Source organism: Myxocyprinus asiaticus, chromosome 41, assembly GCF_019703515.2.
Source record: "Myxocyprinus asiaticus isolate MX2 ecotype Aquarium Trade chromosome 41, UBuf_Myxa_2, whole genome shotgun sequence".
Taxonomy (NCBI): domain Eukaryota; kingdom Metazoa; phylum Chordata; class Actinopteri; order Cypriniformes; family Catostomidae; genus Myxocyprinus; species Myxocyprinus asiaticus.
Window position 1 is genome coordinate 23544038 of NC_059384.1, and position 16631 is coordinate 23560668.

At 35.8% G+C, this 16631-nt stretch overlaps 1 protein-coding gene across 3 annotated transcripts in view; it reads right to left on the minus strand.

The window, feature by feature from the left end:
* LOC127431764 (arf-GAP with SH3 domain, ANK repeat and PH domain-containing protein 1-like) overlaps positions 1-16631 on the minus strand; it is a 126936-nt gene that overhangs the window by 38818 nt on the left and 71487 nt on the right. For all 3 annotated transcript variants that reach the window (XM_051682297.1, XM_051682299.1, XM_051682300.1), the window contains 6 exons: positions 11720-11794; positions 10879-10928; positions 10165-10294; positions 7290-7375; positions 6386-6461; positions 6134-6220 (listed from right to left, as the gene is read on the minus strand). In XM_051682297.1, the coding sequence (XP_051538257.1) occupies positions 6134-6220; positions 6386-6461; positions 7290-7375; positions 10165-10294; positions 10879-10928; positions 11720-11794 (504 nt within the window). The remainder of the gene's footprint in view (positions 1-6133; positions 6221-6385; positions 6462-7289; positions 7376-10164; positions 10295-10878; positions 10929-11719; positions 11795-16631) is intronic.

A 16631-nucleotide genomic window follows, 5' to 3' on the forward strand; every position in this document is an offset into this window, starting at 1 on the left:
CTATATCTTACGTTCATTGATCATGTAAATGTGTTTTTATGCATTTCAAACATAAATATTTGGTTTTCTGGGATGTTTTGAACAATGCCATTGCAAATATATATATATACACACATATATATATATATATATATTTTTTATTTTTTTATTTTTTTTTAAACATTTTAGAATAATAGTAAAGTCATCAAAACTATGGGAATTATGTTGTGACTAAACAAAATCCAAAATAAATCAAAACTGTGTTATATTTTAGCATCTTCAAAGTAGTCACCCTTTGCCTAGAATTTGCAGACATGTACTCTTGACATTTTCTCAACCAACTTCTTGAGGTATCACCCTGGGTTGCTTTTTAAACAGTATTGAAGGAGTTCCCATCTATGTTGGGCACTCATTGGCTGCTTTTCTTTATTATTTGGTCCAAGTCATCAATTTCAAAAAAACAATTTTTTTAATTACATTTTAGTTCTATAATTAAATAAATTAATATGGTGGCACAATGATATTTTTGTCTACTAAACTTATTTTCAAACATTTAAGCATACACCTTCAGATCAAAAGATTTTTAAGATCATGAGAAACATTTCAGTCAAGTGTTTCAAAACTTTTGACTAGTAGTGTGTGTGTATATATATATATATATATATATATATATATATATATATATATATATATATATATATATAAAAGTTTGAAATAATGTACAGATTTTGCTGTTTTGGAAGGAAATTGATACTTTAATTCACCAAAGTGGCATTCAACTGATCACAAAATATAGTCAGGACATTACTGATGTAAAAAACAACACCATCACTATTTGAAAAAAGTCATTTTTGATCTTATCTAGACAGGCCCCATTTCCAGCAGTCATCACTTCAACACCTTATCCTTGAGTAATCATGCTAAATTGCTAATCTTGTACTAGAAAATCACTTACCATTATATCAAACACAGTTGAAAGCTATTTGGTTCATTAAATGAAGCTTAACATTGTCTTTGTGTTTGTTTTTGAGTTGCTACAGTATGCAATAGACTGGTATGTCTTAAGGTCAATATTAGGTCAAAAATGGCAACAAAAAAAAAAGAAATAGCTTTCTCTAGAAACTCATCAGTCAATCATTGTTTTGAGGAATGAAGGCTATACAATGCTTGACATTACCAAAAAAAACTGAAGATTTCTTACAAAGGTGTACACTACAGTCTTCAAAGACAAAGGACAACTGGCTCTAACAAGGACAGAAAGAGATGTGGAAGACCAGATGTACAACTAAACAAGAGGATAAATACATCAGAGTCTCTGGTTTGAGAAATAGACACCTCACATGTCCTCAGCTGACAGCTTCATTGAATTCTACCCCCTCAACACCAGTTTCACGTACAACAGTAAAGAGAAGACTCAGCGGTGCAGGCCTTATGGGAAGAATTGCAAAGAAAAAGCCACTTTTGAAACAGAAAACAAAAATAAAAGGTTAGAGTGGGCAAAGAAACACAGACACTGAACAACAAATAACTGGAAAAGAGTGTTATGGATCTTAACCCCATTGAGCTTTTGTGGGATCAGCTAGACTGTAAGATGCGTGAGAAGTGCCCGACAAGACAGTTACATCTATGGCAAGTGCTACAGGAAGCGTGGGGTGAAATGTCACCTGAGTATCTGGACAAACTGACAGCTAGAATGTCAAGGATCTGCAAAGCTGTAATTATTGCACGTGGAGGATTTTTTGATGAGAATTCTTTGAAGTAGTACCAATTTCTTTCCATAAGAGCAAAATCTGTACATTATTCCAAAATTCTGGCTGCCAGTATATATACACATGTACAGATTTTGCTCTTATGGAAAGAAATTGGTACTTTTATTCACCAAGGTGGCATTCAACTGATCACAATGTATAGTCAGGACATTAATAACAGGAAAAATTACTATTACAATTTGAAAAAAAAAAAAAAAAATCAGAACTACTTAAACTACTTCAAAGAGTTCTCATCAAAAAATCCTCCACATGCAGCAATGACAGTGTTGCAGTCTAGCTGATCCCACAAAAGCTCAATGGGGTTAAGATCCATAACACTCTTTTCCAATTATCTGTTTTCCAGTGTCTGTTTCTTTGCCCACTCTAACCTTTTCTTTTTGATTTTCTGTTTCAAAAGTGGCTTTTTCTTTGCAATTCTTCCCATAAGGCCTGCACCCCTGAGTCTTCTCTTTACTGTTGTACATGAAACTGGTGTTGAGCGGGTAGAATTCAATGAAGCTGTCAGCTGAGGACGTGTGAGGCGTCTATTTCTCAAACTAGAGACTCTGATGTACTTATCCTCTTGTTTAGTTGTACATCTGGTCTTCCACATCTCTTTCTGTCCTTGTTAGAGTCAGTTGTCCTTTGTCTTTGAAGACTGTAGTGTACACCTTTGTATGAAATCTTCAGTTGTTTTGGCAATTTCAAGCATTGTATAGCCTTCATTCCTCAAAACAATGATTGACTGATGAGTTTCTAGAGAAATTTGTGTATTTTTTGCCATTTCTGACCAAATATTGACCTTAAGACATGCCAGTCTATTGCATACTGTGGCAACTCAAACACAAAGACAGTGTTAAGCTTCATTTAACAAACCAAATAACTTTCAACTGTGTTTGATATAATGGCAAGTGATTTTCTAGTACCAAATTAGCAATTTAGAATGGTTACTCAAGGATAAGGTGTTGAAGTGATGACTGCTGGAAATGGGGCCTGTCTAGATTTGATCAAAAATGACTTTTTTCAAATAGTGATGGTGTTGTTTTTTACATCAGTATTGTCCTGACTATATTTTGAGATCAGTTGAATGCCACTTTGGTGAATTAAAGTACCAAAATATATATATGGGACCAGTAAAAACGTGTGATATACTGGTCCGACAGGACGAGCAGAAAAACAATCTTTACTGTTGAGCCCTTGACATACATGCTATAGCTCTTAAATTTCATTTAGTAGCACAGTACTTACGTAAAAGATTTAAATATAAACCAAAAGTAGATGTGTACATTTGTTTTCAATCTATTCGAAACCTATTAAAAACATCAGCTTCATCTGTCATCCACTTATTTACTTGCACACAATGATCCATTACAAACACACTGCATGCTGTAAAACTTACTCTTCTAGACTTCAATCCACACAGGCAGCGAGTGAAAGAGACATGGAAGAGGGTGTGAATTGCATATCATATGACAGAGACAGAGGGATGTGTTGGTACTGCCTAGCCATTTAAATGGACCAATTTAGTACATTAACGCTAACCTACAAAACCATACATACCAAGCTGCATTTCCGAGTTATCTTAACCAGAGTATTTTATTGTAAATCAATGTAAATGGCTGTGTAACCGCACAGTAAAAATATATATTATTAATGTATCAATATACAGTACTGTGCAAAAGTTGTATGCACTTGTGAAAAATTTTGTATAGTGAAAATATTTTCAAAAGTAATGCCATAAATAGTTTTGATTAATCAATTAACGTCGCACAGTGCAGTAAACATAAAAAAAAGCTAAATTCATATTTTGTGTGACCACCCTTGTCATCAAAACAGCACCAATTCTCCTGGGTACACCTGGACACAGTTTTTTTAAGGTTCTTGGCAGATAGGATGTTTCAAGCATCTTGGATAATTCAGTACAGATCTTCTATGTGTTTAGGCTGTCTCAGTTGCGTCTGTCTCTTCATGTAATTTCAGACTGACTCGATGTTCAGTGGGGACTCCCTGTTCCTCTATTCTATTCTATTCGCAAAAGAAATGTTTGGGAATCTAAAATCTATATTTTCTATTAACACACTAAAGCAGAAGATAAAAATAACCATGTAAAGACAAATGTTTTTGTGAAAAATCTTATGTGCCTAAGACTTTTGCACAGCACTGTATATTATTAATGTAATTATCAATAACTTATTTATTGCTATTTATTTGTTTGTTTATTTTCCTAATTAAAAGGTCACAGAGCAGCATCTTTTCTCTGAGCAACCAGTGGGGCACAACACTGGTTACCAGCAAGCCCTATTTCATACTGGCTACCAGCATGATACAGCACTGGGCAATCCCTCTCACATTCTGCCCAGTACACGTCGTGAATTAGGGAGGGTTTCTACATTAGACCAATGGAATTTTTTTTTAAAGTTCAACTTTTTTTTTCAGGTTTCATTATATGTGATGTTGTGGCATTAAGCTACAATTTAGAACACTACGGCCCCTATTTACTAAAGGTTTGCATGTATAAAAACATGTGCAAACTTGATAGCACGCTAAAAAAAGGTTCAAGCTGATCTACCAACATAGTCTTTCAGAGATTGCATCTTTCAGATGCACAAAATAGCACAACTTGGCAATTTTTTGTGTTTCCCCGACAAAATGTGCATAATAAAGGGCAGTCTAGAAGCAAATGAATCAAATTGCACCCGCAAAGTGATTTATCAAGACCAAATGTCATTTTAGAATTGGAAACTACAAGAGCAAATTAATACGAATGAAAGGCAGGTATTAATCTGATTTGCACTGTGCATCATGCTGTCATTGTGACAAAAAGGAGACTTTGAGAACAGATAAAACGTAAAACACCCTTTATTGACACACAGAAATGTTCAAATGAATTAACACTCATGAAAAAACTGTTTTATTCGATTATTTTAAAACTCGATATCATAACTGATAACATCATAAGCCTACTAACAAATTATGCCCGAATTATGTCGTTATTTAATGTTTTGTACATTGTTTTTAACTGCATAAATACTGTGAAATATTTTAAGTGGCAGCTCTCTCCAGTAGGCAGGCTGATACGCACCTGTATACCGAACAGGTTTCGTCTTGATTCTGTGAAACGAACAGGGAGTGCAAGTTCTTTATGGTGCAGCTTCCCTTGTCTCTGTTGTGCGCAGCTAACTTTGCCATGGTCAAGTTAATAGCGGTCTGAAATTCAGATTTCGTTTAAGAATACATCAGTGGTTCCGTGGCTTAACGTACATAATGTTGTATTTTCTTTGTGAATTATGATCATTTCAAGTGAAGAGTGTCATGTGCATTCTCATCAACACTTGTTAAATAGCAGGGATTTTACGATGATATCATACAATCCTATGATTGTATAAAACATTTCATAGAAAATCACCTGCAAAATGCCCACAATGTGCGTACGCAATTTCATAGATTGTACAAGCAAATTAGCACCAGTTATTTGAGATCTTAGTAAATCTGGGTCTATATGTTCTATATGTATTAGGGATGCACTGATAGTACTTTTTCTGTGCCGAAACTGATTCCGATAACAAAGCTCTCCGTATCAGCCAATTCCAATCCCGATCAGATACCAGTGTTGTTGTTTTTTTCTTAATTCCTTTAGAATTATACCTAACTGTGTGGAACTGATTGGGAGTACACTTTTATGTGTCAAGAAACACAAACCTTAAACCACATATTATGACATTATAAAATATATAAAAATAAAAAAAACAATTACATAAATGTCCTATTAAGAAAAACGTTGTTAACTAGTCTACTGAAAAAATGCAGCAGAAAAATTAACAGTAATTCCACTTATAGAAAAAAAAGCCAGTTATCTTTGCAATTTTTTTTTTCTTTTTTTTTCACATTGTATCTGGACTTTGAATATAGTGCACAATTCCTATGAACTACATTAATGGTGCTTTTATGGTTATTTATGTCATTTTTAGAGCTTGACAGAAATTACTATGACTAATTCACAGAACTGGATTTGAATCGGTCTCGTCGGACCGATCCTTGGTCTGCCTCAAAACACCATCATAGGAGCTGATACTGATCCAGGTACTGGTATCGGTGCAGCCCTAAAATGTATATCTAACTGTCAAGAACATATCATATTTCACCCCAAAATCAAAATAAAGAAATAAGAAATAACTTTGTTAAAATAAAATAACCCAGACAGGTTTTTGTGACATTAATCAATGTGGAACATATTTTAAATACTCTATATATTTACTCTGGCAAGGCATTTGTAAAAATAACCACCTTTGCAACAAATTTAACCCCAAGGAATTTGATTTGCAATCAACAACTATTTTGGGCAGATAATCTAGAAAGTACAATGGTCCCAAGACAGAACCTTGAGGCACACCACACTGTCTGCCTACCTCCTTTTGGTCCACCTGTAGAGAAGATTTAATAATATCCCTTAGTGCCGTGAGCTGCTTTTTCTCTTCATCTTGTGTTTGTTTTATCTAAATCACACCAAAGGAAAAGAAACGTGTTACACATTAACACATAAAACATACTGCGGCAAAGCAAACTACAGTACAATACAACAGCCTTTATGTTTGCTAAGATTTTAGGTTGTATTAAAGATTTTAATACAATCATTTTAGGTTCAAGTGTGTGATACATACGTTGTAAAGATCAGCTGCCAACTTCTCAATGTACTGCTTGAGTTTATCTGCCGTTTTCAAGCCGTCTTGGAAAAAGCTGACAAAAACAACACAGAAATAAAATGCTCAAACCGCTCTCAACAGAGGCCATGCATTTCTTCCATGAATTTTATAGAAAATAGACAATTTCATAGTCTTTACATCAGAAAAACTTATGAACAAAGGAGACCCAGAGTTAATGATATGTAAAAGTATAATGAGCTCATAAACTCATGAGTGTATTGCAAAAGTGCCGATACTGGTTTCTAATTAGCAAAACTAACTAAAAGCTTTGAACTAGCAAAGAACAACATTTTATTGCATTTTAAGTAACTGCAATGCTTATGGACAGTTTTAAATACTAACACAGATGACTAATATAATATCTTGCCAACATTAAAAACCTATCAAAACCGCCAGAGTCAGACTGGGTGAGTCAATGTTATAGACACACATCAGGAACTGTTTGCTGTGTATATTTATGAGGTTTAAGCATGATTCTGCATTTGACTCACCTTAGCAAAGCATACATTGGGGGAAAACTGTAGAAAGCTTATCCAAGCCTTAAAGTGCTAAGTAAGCTTGCAGAAATCAATCGGACATGTTTCTGCTGATGCATCTACAGGTCACAGATGCTAGCTCAGAATATCCTTGACCTTCTTTAAAATTCTTTTGTCAAGGCTCATCACTTTTTCAGGTCTTGAGGCCAGAGGATCAATAACACTTTCAGTATCGACAGTTAACGTTTTCATCTCATGTCAAGTACGGATTTATTGTGACAGTTCTACAAACTAAACGTATTGCTTTAAAATGACCTTAAGGGATGTGTTAGATTCATATATATCTGTCTATGTAAAACACATCTAAAAGCAAACATTTTACTTACTTGCACTGTGCATGGTAATACTTGATCAGGTTTTGAAGGAGGTCGACTCCTTTTTTAGTCTTTATTTCGTTCACTTTGATCAGGTACTGTAAAACAGACAGAGTTTGGTTTGCAAATAATGAAAGGCAAAAATCAATATATTTGGCCATAAACTGCAATGAACTGATGTCATCTGAAATCAGATCTCAGCTGCCACTCCGTTCTTACATGAACACTAGTTGAACTAGTAGGAATAATAATTTAATATTTTAAAAAAATCATGACACTTCACAATACAGTTTTATTTGTTAACATTAGTTCATGCAATATGATCTAAAATGAACAATTAACAATAGTATTTTGATAAATTAAAATGAATAAAGATTAATAAAAAGCTGTTAAAAATCATTTTTAGTACATGATACCTAATGCATTAAATAATGTAAACAAAAATAAGTGTTACCAAAATCATCCCTTTTACTGCTCTTACTAAACAGAAGTTTAGTTTATAAAGGTTTCCATTATCTAACCTTATGTGATTTATATTAATATATATATTTATATACACACACACACACACACACACACACACCGATCAGCCACATTAAACATTAAAACCACCTGCCTAATATTGTGTAGGTCCCCCTCATGCCGCCAAAACAGCACCAACCCGCATCCCAGAATAGCAATCTGAGATACTGTTTTTCTCACCACAATTGTACAGAGTGGTTATCTGAGTTACTGTAAACTTTGTCAGTTCGAACCAGTCTGGCCATTCTCTGTTGACCTCTCTCATCAACAAGGTGTTTCTGTCCACAGAACTGCCGCTCACTGGATGTTTTTTGTTTTTGGCACCATTCAGAGTACATTCTAGAGACTGTTGTGTGTGAAAATCCCAGGAGATCAGCAGTTACAGAAATACTCTAACCAGCCCATCTGGCACCAACAATCATCCATGCGATTATCTAATCAGTCAATCGTGTGGCAGCAGTGCATAAAATCATGCATGTACGGGTCAGGAGCTTCAGTTAATGTTCACATCAACCATCAGAATGGGGAAAAAAATGTGATCTCAGTGATTTCGACCGTGGCATGATTGTTGGTGCCAGATGGGCTGGTTTGAGTATTTCTGTCAAAAACATATGTGACCAGATCACATTTGAGGTGTAAACGGTCATTCGTTCTGTATGCGTCCAAGCAGCAGTGAAGCGCACCCCTCATCTGTCAATCAACCGCTGTGATAAAACAAGAGTTTAAACTTTAACGTTTACGAGCTGCTTTAAAAGGAAATAACCGTCCGATCGGAAAATGTTAAAAAGCGGATGCATACACAATCACGAGAGCTTCAAGGATCTTCTTTAGTGTGTCTGATATCACCACAGATGACAAGCACGAACACATGAAGCTCCTTTAATACAGGTAATCCACTTAAATAACTGATAAATGTGCTTGACGTTGCGTTTGTGCTTAGATACAATTTCAACCTTGTCTGGGAGAAACAGCGCGCAGTTTTTTTTAGCGCTTTCTTTGTCTTTTCTGACTTTATTGCACTTCATTGTCATGCAGTAACACACTGACATAGTGATTGATGTATGTCGTCATGAAACAGAGACCCTCCAAATCTGAACAAGTGGTCACAGGAGATGCATTTAAGTGACCAGGTGTAAACAGCCATGTGTCTCACCTGATCACATGTGATCGGATCACCCGAGATGCGTCGTAATTCCAGGTTGAAACGGGGCCATAGATTTTAAAGTTACAATAACAGATTCTGTTCCTCATATTCTAATAGAATGATTCAGCTCCATTTGGAAAGCTTTTAAAAGCTAAGCCTTGATTATTAGCCATGTCTTATAGCAGAGAAAAACACTGCACACTTACAGTGCATTTATTGCAGATACAGTCTCCCTATAGTGTCTCCCCCTAGGTGATATCTAAACACCTCTAAAGCCCATACTGGGACTGCAATAAACTTTAAATTACATAGCCTCCCACAAATCCTTAACAACTACTTACAAAAACAATTTAGTAATTTGTTAAAGTACCCTCATAACTATCTTCCCTAAGGAACAAAGACAGCATGGATGGTTATGATGGCACTTAACAAACATTTCTAGAATAATGAATAATGTGAGCCATCTGCTCTAGTGCTGAGGGAAGACATCTTTTTCATACAAAATAAACAGACCATTAGCAGTGAGATGGCAGTATTACATAATGATTTTGATTTATATCAAAAGTCCCAATGACAACAGCTGATGTGACTCAGTACTAAAACAGTAAGCCAATTTACATGCACATCGATACGCTGATAACTCTTAAAAATAAACTTATTAAAAAAAAAAAAAAAAATCGGACAAAGCAAGAAACCCGTATTTACATAAGATTTGAAATAATCGGGTTATTCTCTGCTTTTGACGTCAACGCGTGAAGAGGCATGCGCACAACACTTGTGAACATTGGATAAGCCAGTAATAACGTCAGTAAAGATGTTTACATGCAATGTGAAATCAGGGTAATTTCTTTTACATTTTCTTTTATTTCTTTTTTTTATTGCACCTAATTCCTGTGGCCTAATGCATGAAGCCGGTTTCAGAGGCTAACAAGGTAAGTTTAAATTCAACTAGCTTCATGCAACAGGCCTCAGAGTGCACATTATTCCAAAGAAATCCAAATGTAATGACTTGCTCCACCTCTGAAACAACTTTCCTTTTTTGGCTGATGTTTTCTCGTTTCATTTGAAAATAAGTCACATTATGGAAGTAAAATGAGCTGAGTATGTCGTTTCATGTTGGGTCTGATTTTACTTTTTGGGTATGTGTTGGGTATCGATGCGCATGTTTCTGGATCTAGTATTTGAATGTTGGCCAGTTCATTCACCAGACTGACTACAAACCTCACACATCTGCAGCTGGAAGAGCCGGCGCTCTTTCTCCATCTCCTCGGCGATCTCCGCCCCAGTGATCTCCGTTCGGATCATTCCGTGCTGCTTGGCATGTTCACGCTTTTCCTTCTCAATCTTGGTACTGAAAGATTGAAAGAAATGTTACCATAAACAGCAAAAATGTTTGTGTATTCAATATAAGACCTTAAGAAAACAAAATTGGAAGTTTTAGCTTTTAGTTCATGTGTATTAGCTTTGAAGCCATATGTATGCTAATGCACTCCTAAAAGTTGACAAAACTTTAAGAAGTTAAACAAATAAAAAAAAATTATAATTGTATTTTTTTTCAGGAAAACAGACCTGAAAAAAATGTATGACTTATCATATTTGTTTTAATTTTATCTAAGAATTTTGCACAGTAATGTATATATATTCTGCCCAAACTTCCTATTTCAATAGTAAATAAGTCAAATGTGAAAAGACTGTTCATCAAGCCAGGAACAGGCAGTAAAGTGCTGTGTGTATTTCACATTAGTACCACATCTGCAGGGGAAAATTATCATCACTCAAGTTTTTTGATGGTGCAATCAGATTTCTATAAATGCATCTGATAATTTCAATAGCCCACAGACACAAAGTATTCAGTCTGAACTCTGAAAAGGACAAATGTGTATACTGACATGCTCTTCTAACACTTATTGAACAATCACACACATGAAAACGTACAACTTAGTTTCATAGTCCTTCCAGGCCTTGTCAAAAGGTTTTTTCAAATCCTGGAAAAAAGGGAAAAACACAGTATGAGCCAGTAGCTAGAGTCCCCCATGTCACACCAAAGATCCAGTGAAAAACACAGAGAGTGAGGTAGTGTATTAACCCAAAAAGTACCATCTACATCTGTGTTGAGGAAAGATATCTTATAAGCAGTAAGATAAACAGTACATTAGTACCGAGACAGCCTAATGGCATCATTATTTTGATTAATATCTGGAGCACCAATAAGATAAGCACTGATTATAGTCAGTACTAATGGCCATTACAGTGACTTGTGGTAACTGACAGACCCATTAGCGGGCTCTGATTGGCTGCTGGTGTGGTAGACCGACTGCTAATCATCTGACAGAGATAACCATACCTGTCCCCAAACACAGTTTCAGGCTGCATATTAAATTAGAACTGTGATCTGCTAATCCATTGACTGAACATGTGACATCATGAATCTATTTGCAGGAATAGAACTGGTGTGTACACACAGACGTTGTAATAATACATTTCTACAAGGACTATAGGGAATATTTGTACTTTTAAAATGCATTTAAAATGTGAAGGTAAATGTGATTAAAAAGCTTATAAAAAAAACCTCAAAAGAATAAAAGAAGAGTTACAAAATCTAAGATATACACTATACCTTATACATTGATTAATGTTTACCTCAAATGTTGATGGTGAATATAAAAAAAAAAAAAAAAGTGCATGGCCATGTGTCATGTGACTTTATATGTCAACTACCCACGTGTATTCAGCCAGTGTGTGCATCTATGAGAGAAGGTCTACGTATATTTCTCACCCCCTTTACACCTTTTAGGTCGCCTTTCAACAGCGAGTCCAGTGTGAAGGTCACATTATGACTCAAGCTCTGGAGCTGCATGAACACACAACAGATAGACAGAGGAAAGACTGTGTTAATAAGATACATGACACTTGGCACAGCATAAGCACAGCACAGGAGAAATAAGAGCAAACATATCAAATACAGCCATCCACACAAAAAGCCTGTTGAGAGAGACACAACCCTGTCAGGATGAGCAGACTTGTACTGTCATTTGATTCTCCTAGACAGATCTTTTAAATTAAATCAACATTAATGTTTCAGAACCAAGAGGCCTGATAAATTGGACTCAAATAACAAAAAGATGACACTCATTATGAATACTACCCATTTGCATGACCTTAAGAGAAATTTGCATCGCATACAGAGAAAATAGCTGTAAAAAAAGAATAATTATAGACTAAGGACAAGATCAGGCATAACAGATCATTACATCAACCCTAATGTTTTGTTCGGGGTCTGAGAGACACCATGGCCGATTTAATAGCTCAAAAACAACATTTAAGTAATAGGTTGATACTTCATGGCTTTTGATAATTTAATGAGAACTGAGATAAAATGTCTTTTTTTGTATTTTTTCATTTTTCTACAAAGCGTTTTTCTTGGGTCAAATTGACCACAAACAGAAAGAACATTCGCTAGAACGGATACCAGTCACATTTCCGAAATGTGCATGCATAGTGAAACATGAAAGGTTTAAAGCTTCAATAATTTTAGTCTAATGGATTTAGATTAGCTCAGAAGAACATATTTAAAGAATTAGATGTACATTTTGAAAGTACTCTTATTATTTTTACATGTACATCACTGGGGTCTCTGGGGCCCAAACATAAAATCAGTAAAGTCAAAATCAACAAAACATGTGTTACTACGTTCTACATGCATATTTGCCAAAGACTTTATAGACAGCTTCTTGACTAACTTTAAATAATACTGTATCTGTCTACAAACACGTTAGCTTTCCTGGATCAAATGATGTCTTCGGAAATGCTGTAGCGTCATGGAATGCTAAACCAGTCAGATTGGGTTCAGACTGCTCCAACCAGTGGTGATAGTCCTCCATATTTGGGCAGAATCATGTGATCAATCAGTCTAATTACATATGGCCACCAGGAGATTGCGGCAAGTACATTACACAGACTCAATGATGACTCAAATGGCAAAGAATGAAACTCATTCTGTGAAATCTCATTACGAAAATCATGTCTGCATTGTTGTGTTTGCATGTTTAATTAGTTATTATGTACAATTATTATGTTTTATTTGTTTGGAAAGGCTTCTGGACACTTGGAGACGTTTTTGGACACTAGGATAAATTATGTTTGTTATGCTATAACGTTTGATTTCTTTGTTGTATCAACTACAAAGTTGTATGATTGGGAACAAAAACTGATTTTGTTTTCACTGCTACCTAATTTACACCCTGAGATATATAATGTCAAAGCAGAAAAAAGTTAATTTTTGGCTAAAGTTTTTTGTGATTTTTTAGCATTTTCTTAGGTTGAGTCTCAGAATGTATCTGAGGCCCTGTTTCCACCCGGTATTACGATGCGTCTCAGGTGATCCAATCACATGTGGTCAGGTGAGACACACCGTTGTTTACACCTGGTCATTTAAATGCGTCTCCAGTGACCACTTTTGTTCGGATTTGGAGGGGAGGGTCTCTGTTTCAAGATGACATACATCAATCATTATGTCAGTATGTTACTGCATGATAATAAATCACAAAAAAGTCAGAAAAGAAAGTGCAAAAAAAAAAAAAAAAAAAAAATGGTGTGCTGTTTTTTCCAGATGTGGTTGAAATTTTATTTAAGCACAAACGCAACATGTCAAGCAGAATTATCCGTTATTTTAGTGGATTACCTGTATTAAAGGAGCTTCAGGTGTATGTGCTTGTCATCTGTGTTGATAGACACACTAAAGAAGATTTGTGAAGATTTTGTGATTGTATATGCATCCGCTTTTTGAAAATTTCCGATCGGAAGTTTAGTTCCTTTTAAAGCCGCTCGTAAATGGCAAAGTTTAAACTCTTGTTTTAGTGCAGCGGTTGACTGACAGGTGAGGGGGTGTCGCTTCACTGCTGCCACTACGCATACAGGACAGATGGATTTTCGACTACTTTGTATGTGTATAGACCTGTATTTAGGGCTGACCACATGTGATCGGATCACCCAAAACGCATCTTAATACCAGGTGGAAACAGTGTCATAATCTATCTGTTTTTTGTTTTTTTTCGAGTTATAAGCCTTTCATTTTGGGTATGCCACTGAAACAGGAAATCTGTAAAACACCCTCAGTTTAAAAGGATACATTTTAATGCCAAGCTTAAAAAGTTAAAACACTGTGAATTATGGCTTCCATTTCAAACAGATCATTTATAAAGCCACCCGAGAAGGCATGCTCAAAATATTTATCATACAGCTGATTTGTGTGTGTATTTGAGTGTGTGCGAGTGTGTATTACAGTGCAGATATTGAGATAAACGTGTTTCAACTGAGTCTTTGTAGTGTATGTGTGTGTCCGCAAAGTGTTTGAGATGATGAATAGCTTGTCTGGATGATAATGCCTATGGCAAATTAAATGAACACCACTATGAAGAGAAACACAGAGAAAAGTTGGTTAGTGCACTAACTTTGCTTATTTCATACATGTGTGAAACTTACATAGATTAATAAAGTTAATTAAGCAGTGTGAGCAGTGATGAGCAGTGATGTTGTACTCAATATCAGCATGATGTTATTACTTGCAGCCTTGTGACCCGAATCACATTCGTGCTGATATTAGAGGTCTGCAACCTGACCCGGGCCCGACGGGTTTCGGGCAGGGTTTGGGTCAGTTTTTCAAGTGGGACTTCGGGTTCGGGTTGGTTCGGGTTTGTAATGAATGAAAAAATAAACAGGCTTACCGAACTTGTTTCGCATTGCTTTTTTCCCCTTCTGCTCTAGTGTAAGGGGCTGCTGTGCCTTGTTAAAACTGTGTATGTTTACTATTTCAGTACTGTTCCGAATGTTGCCTATATGCTTACATAAAATACAGCCTATTGCAACAGTACTTGCTAGGAGAAGAAGAAATTAGATAGTAAGCGATTTCAGGTCGGGTTCGGGCTTAAAATCTGATGGTATTGTTCGGGCCGGGTAGTGTCGGGCCACAAGGTCTCGGGTACGGGTCGGGTTTCATTTTAAGGCCTGTGCAGACCTCTAGCTGATATTCAGAACAACAGTTCTGCTTGTCTGATATTGCTTTTATACAGTCAATAGTGATATTGCTTTTATAAGTTAATATTAAATAATTTAAATTTTTAGACATAATACATTTATTTGTTGATTTTGTTAAAAATAGTTCCAAACAAAGCCAAAGCAGGACCAACTGCTGCATATGGCTGAGCAAAAGCACAGACTCTCAGCATGTCTGGAACACCACTAACAAGCGGAGACAGGTGGAGTGATAAAACAGTGAAGCGTCCCTGTGCTTTTATATTAAATATCAGCACTCTTGGATCACCTGTTGTCCAGTCAGATTAGAGGACCAGAACTAAATACTGTAAAAACCATAACTAAGTAAGTATCCAAGTCAGTATTTCCTCTCTACTCTCTGTCTTACTATTCTTCAGTGTCTCTAAATGAGAGCTCTTGTTTCAGAGTGATAAATACCACAGCTTACTGCCAAAACAGTCTAAAAGCACTGCTGCCAGACAACAAAGTGCCTCTTCTGAGAAAGAGGAAGAAAGAGAGAAAGAGAGAGAGAGAGAGAGAGAGAGAGAGAAAGAGAGGAGAGAGACAGAGAGAGAGAGAGAGAGAGAGAGAGCAGATAGCAGAAGATCAAGAGAATGAATTTCACAGTATAACCACATGAATAAAGCTACTTTATTGAAATATTTTGTGCTTTAAGACATCTTCGAAGCCTAACTTGCCCAATTAGCTACAAAGCACAATGCCAATAGTTACATGACTTTCCAAGTACAGTGTGAATGCTGACATCCTGCTGTAAGAGACAAGCCAGAGTGTGCAATGTGTCTATATTTGAGCATCAGTGCTCCAGAGAGGCTGCGTCCCTCAGGAGGGCGTTGTGGAAATGGAGAGGATTTACTGATGACACAGGAACCAGAGGAAATGACTCAGGGAAATAGTAAGGCTGCTGTTGGCAGGAGAGGATGACAGCAAGCGTGAAAATACACGCACATACAAAAGTTAGCACACTGGTGGAATAACACACATCACTAAATTTGCCATGGTATAGATAGCTTCCTCTAACATACCAGCACAGTTATTATTTCAACAAAAACTGTGGTAACCTGGTATTAGACACTTAGAAAGCACAAATATAGATATAGTACAAACAAAAGAACGACCCAATGAAAAAAAACGAGAGAATGAATGAAAAATGAGAACAAACAAATGAAAGACAATGATCAAACAAAAGACTGAACAAAGAAAGAGAATGACTGACAGAAATAGAACAAAAAAGAATGAACAAACAAATGAAAGACAGAAAGAGAAAGAACAAAAAAAAGACAGAACAAAGAAACAAAAGTCGTAATGAATGAAAGAAATAGCGAAAGAAAGCATGAACAAATGAATGAAAATAAATACATCAAACAAAAGACAGAATGTATAAATAAAAAAGAACAAACAAAGAATGAATGAAAGAACAAATTAAAGAAACAAAATGAACTTACGAACAAACAAAAGAATGAACGCAAAAAGAAAATGAACAAGCAAATGAAAGAATGCTGGAAAGTGAACGAATAAACAAACTAAAAGACAAACAAGCAAAGAGAACGAACAAAAGAAATCACAAACAAACTAAAGAGGATACCAACGAAAGAATGACAGGACGAACAAAAGAAAACTTAAGAGAATTAACTGAATAA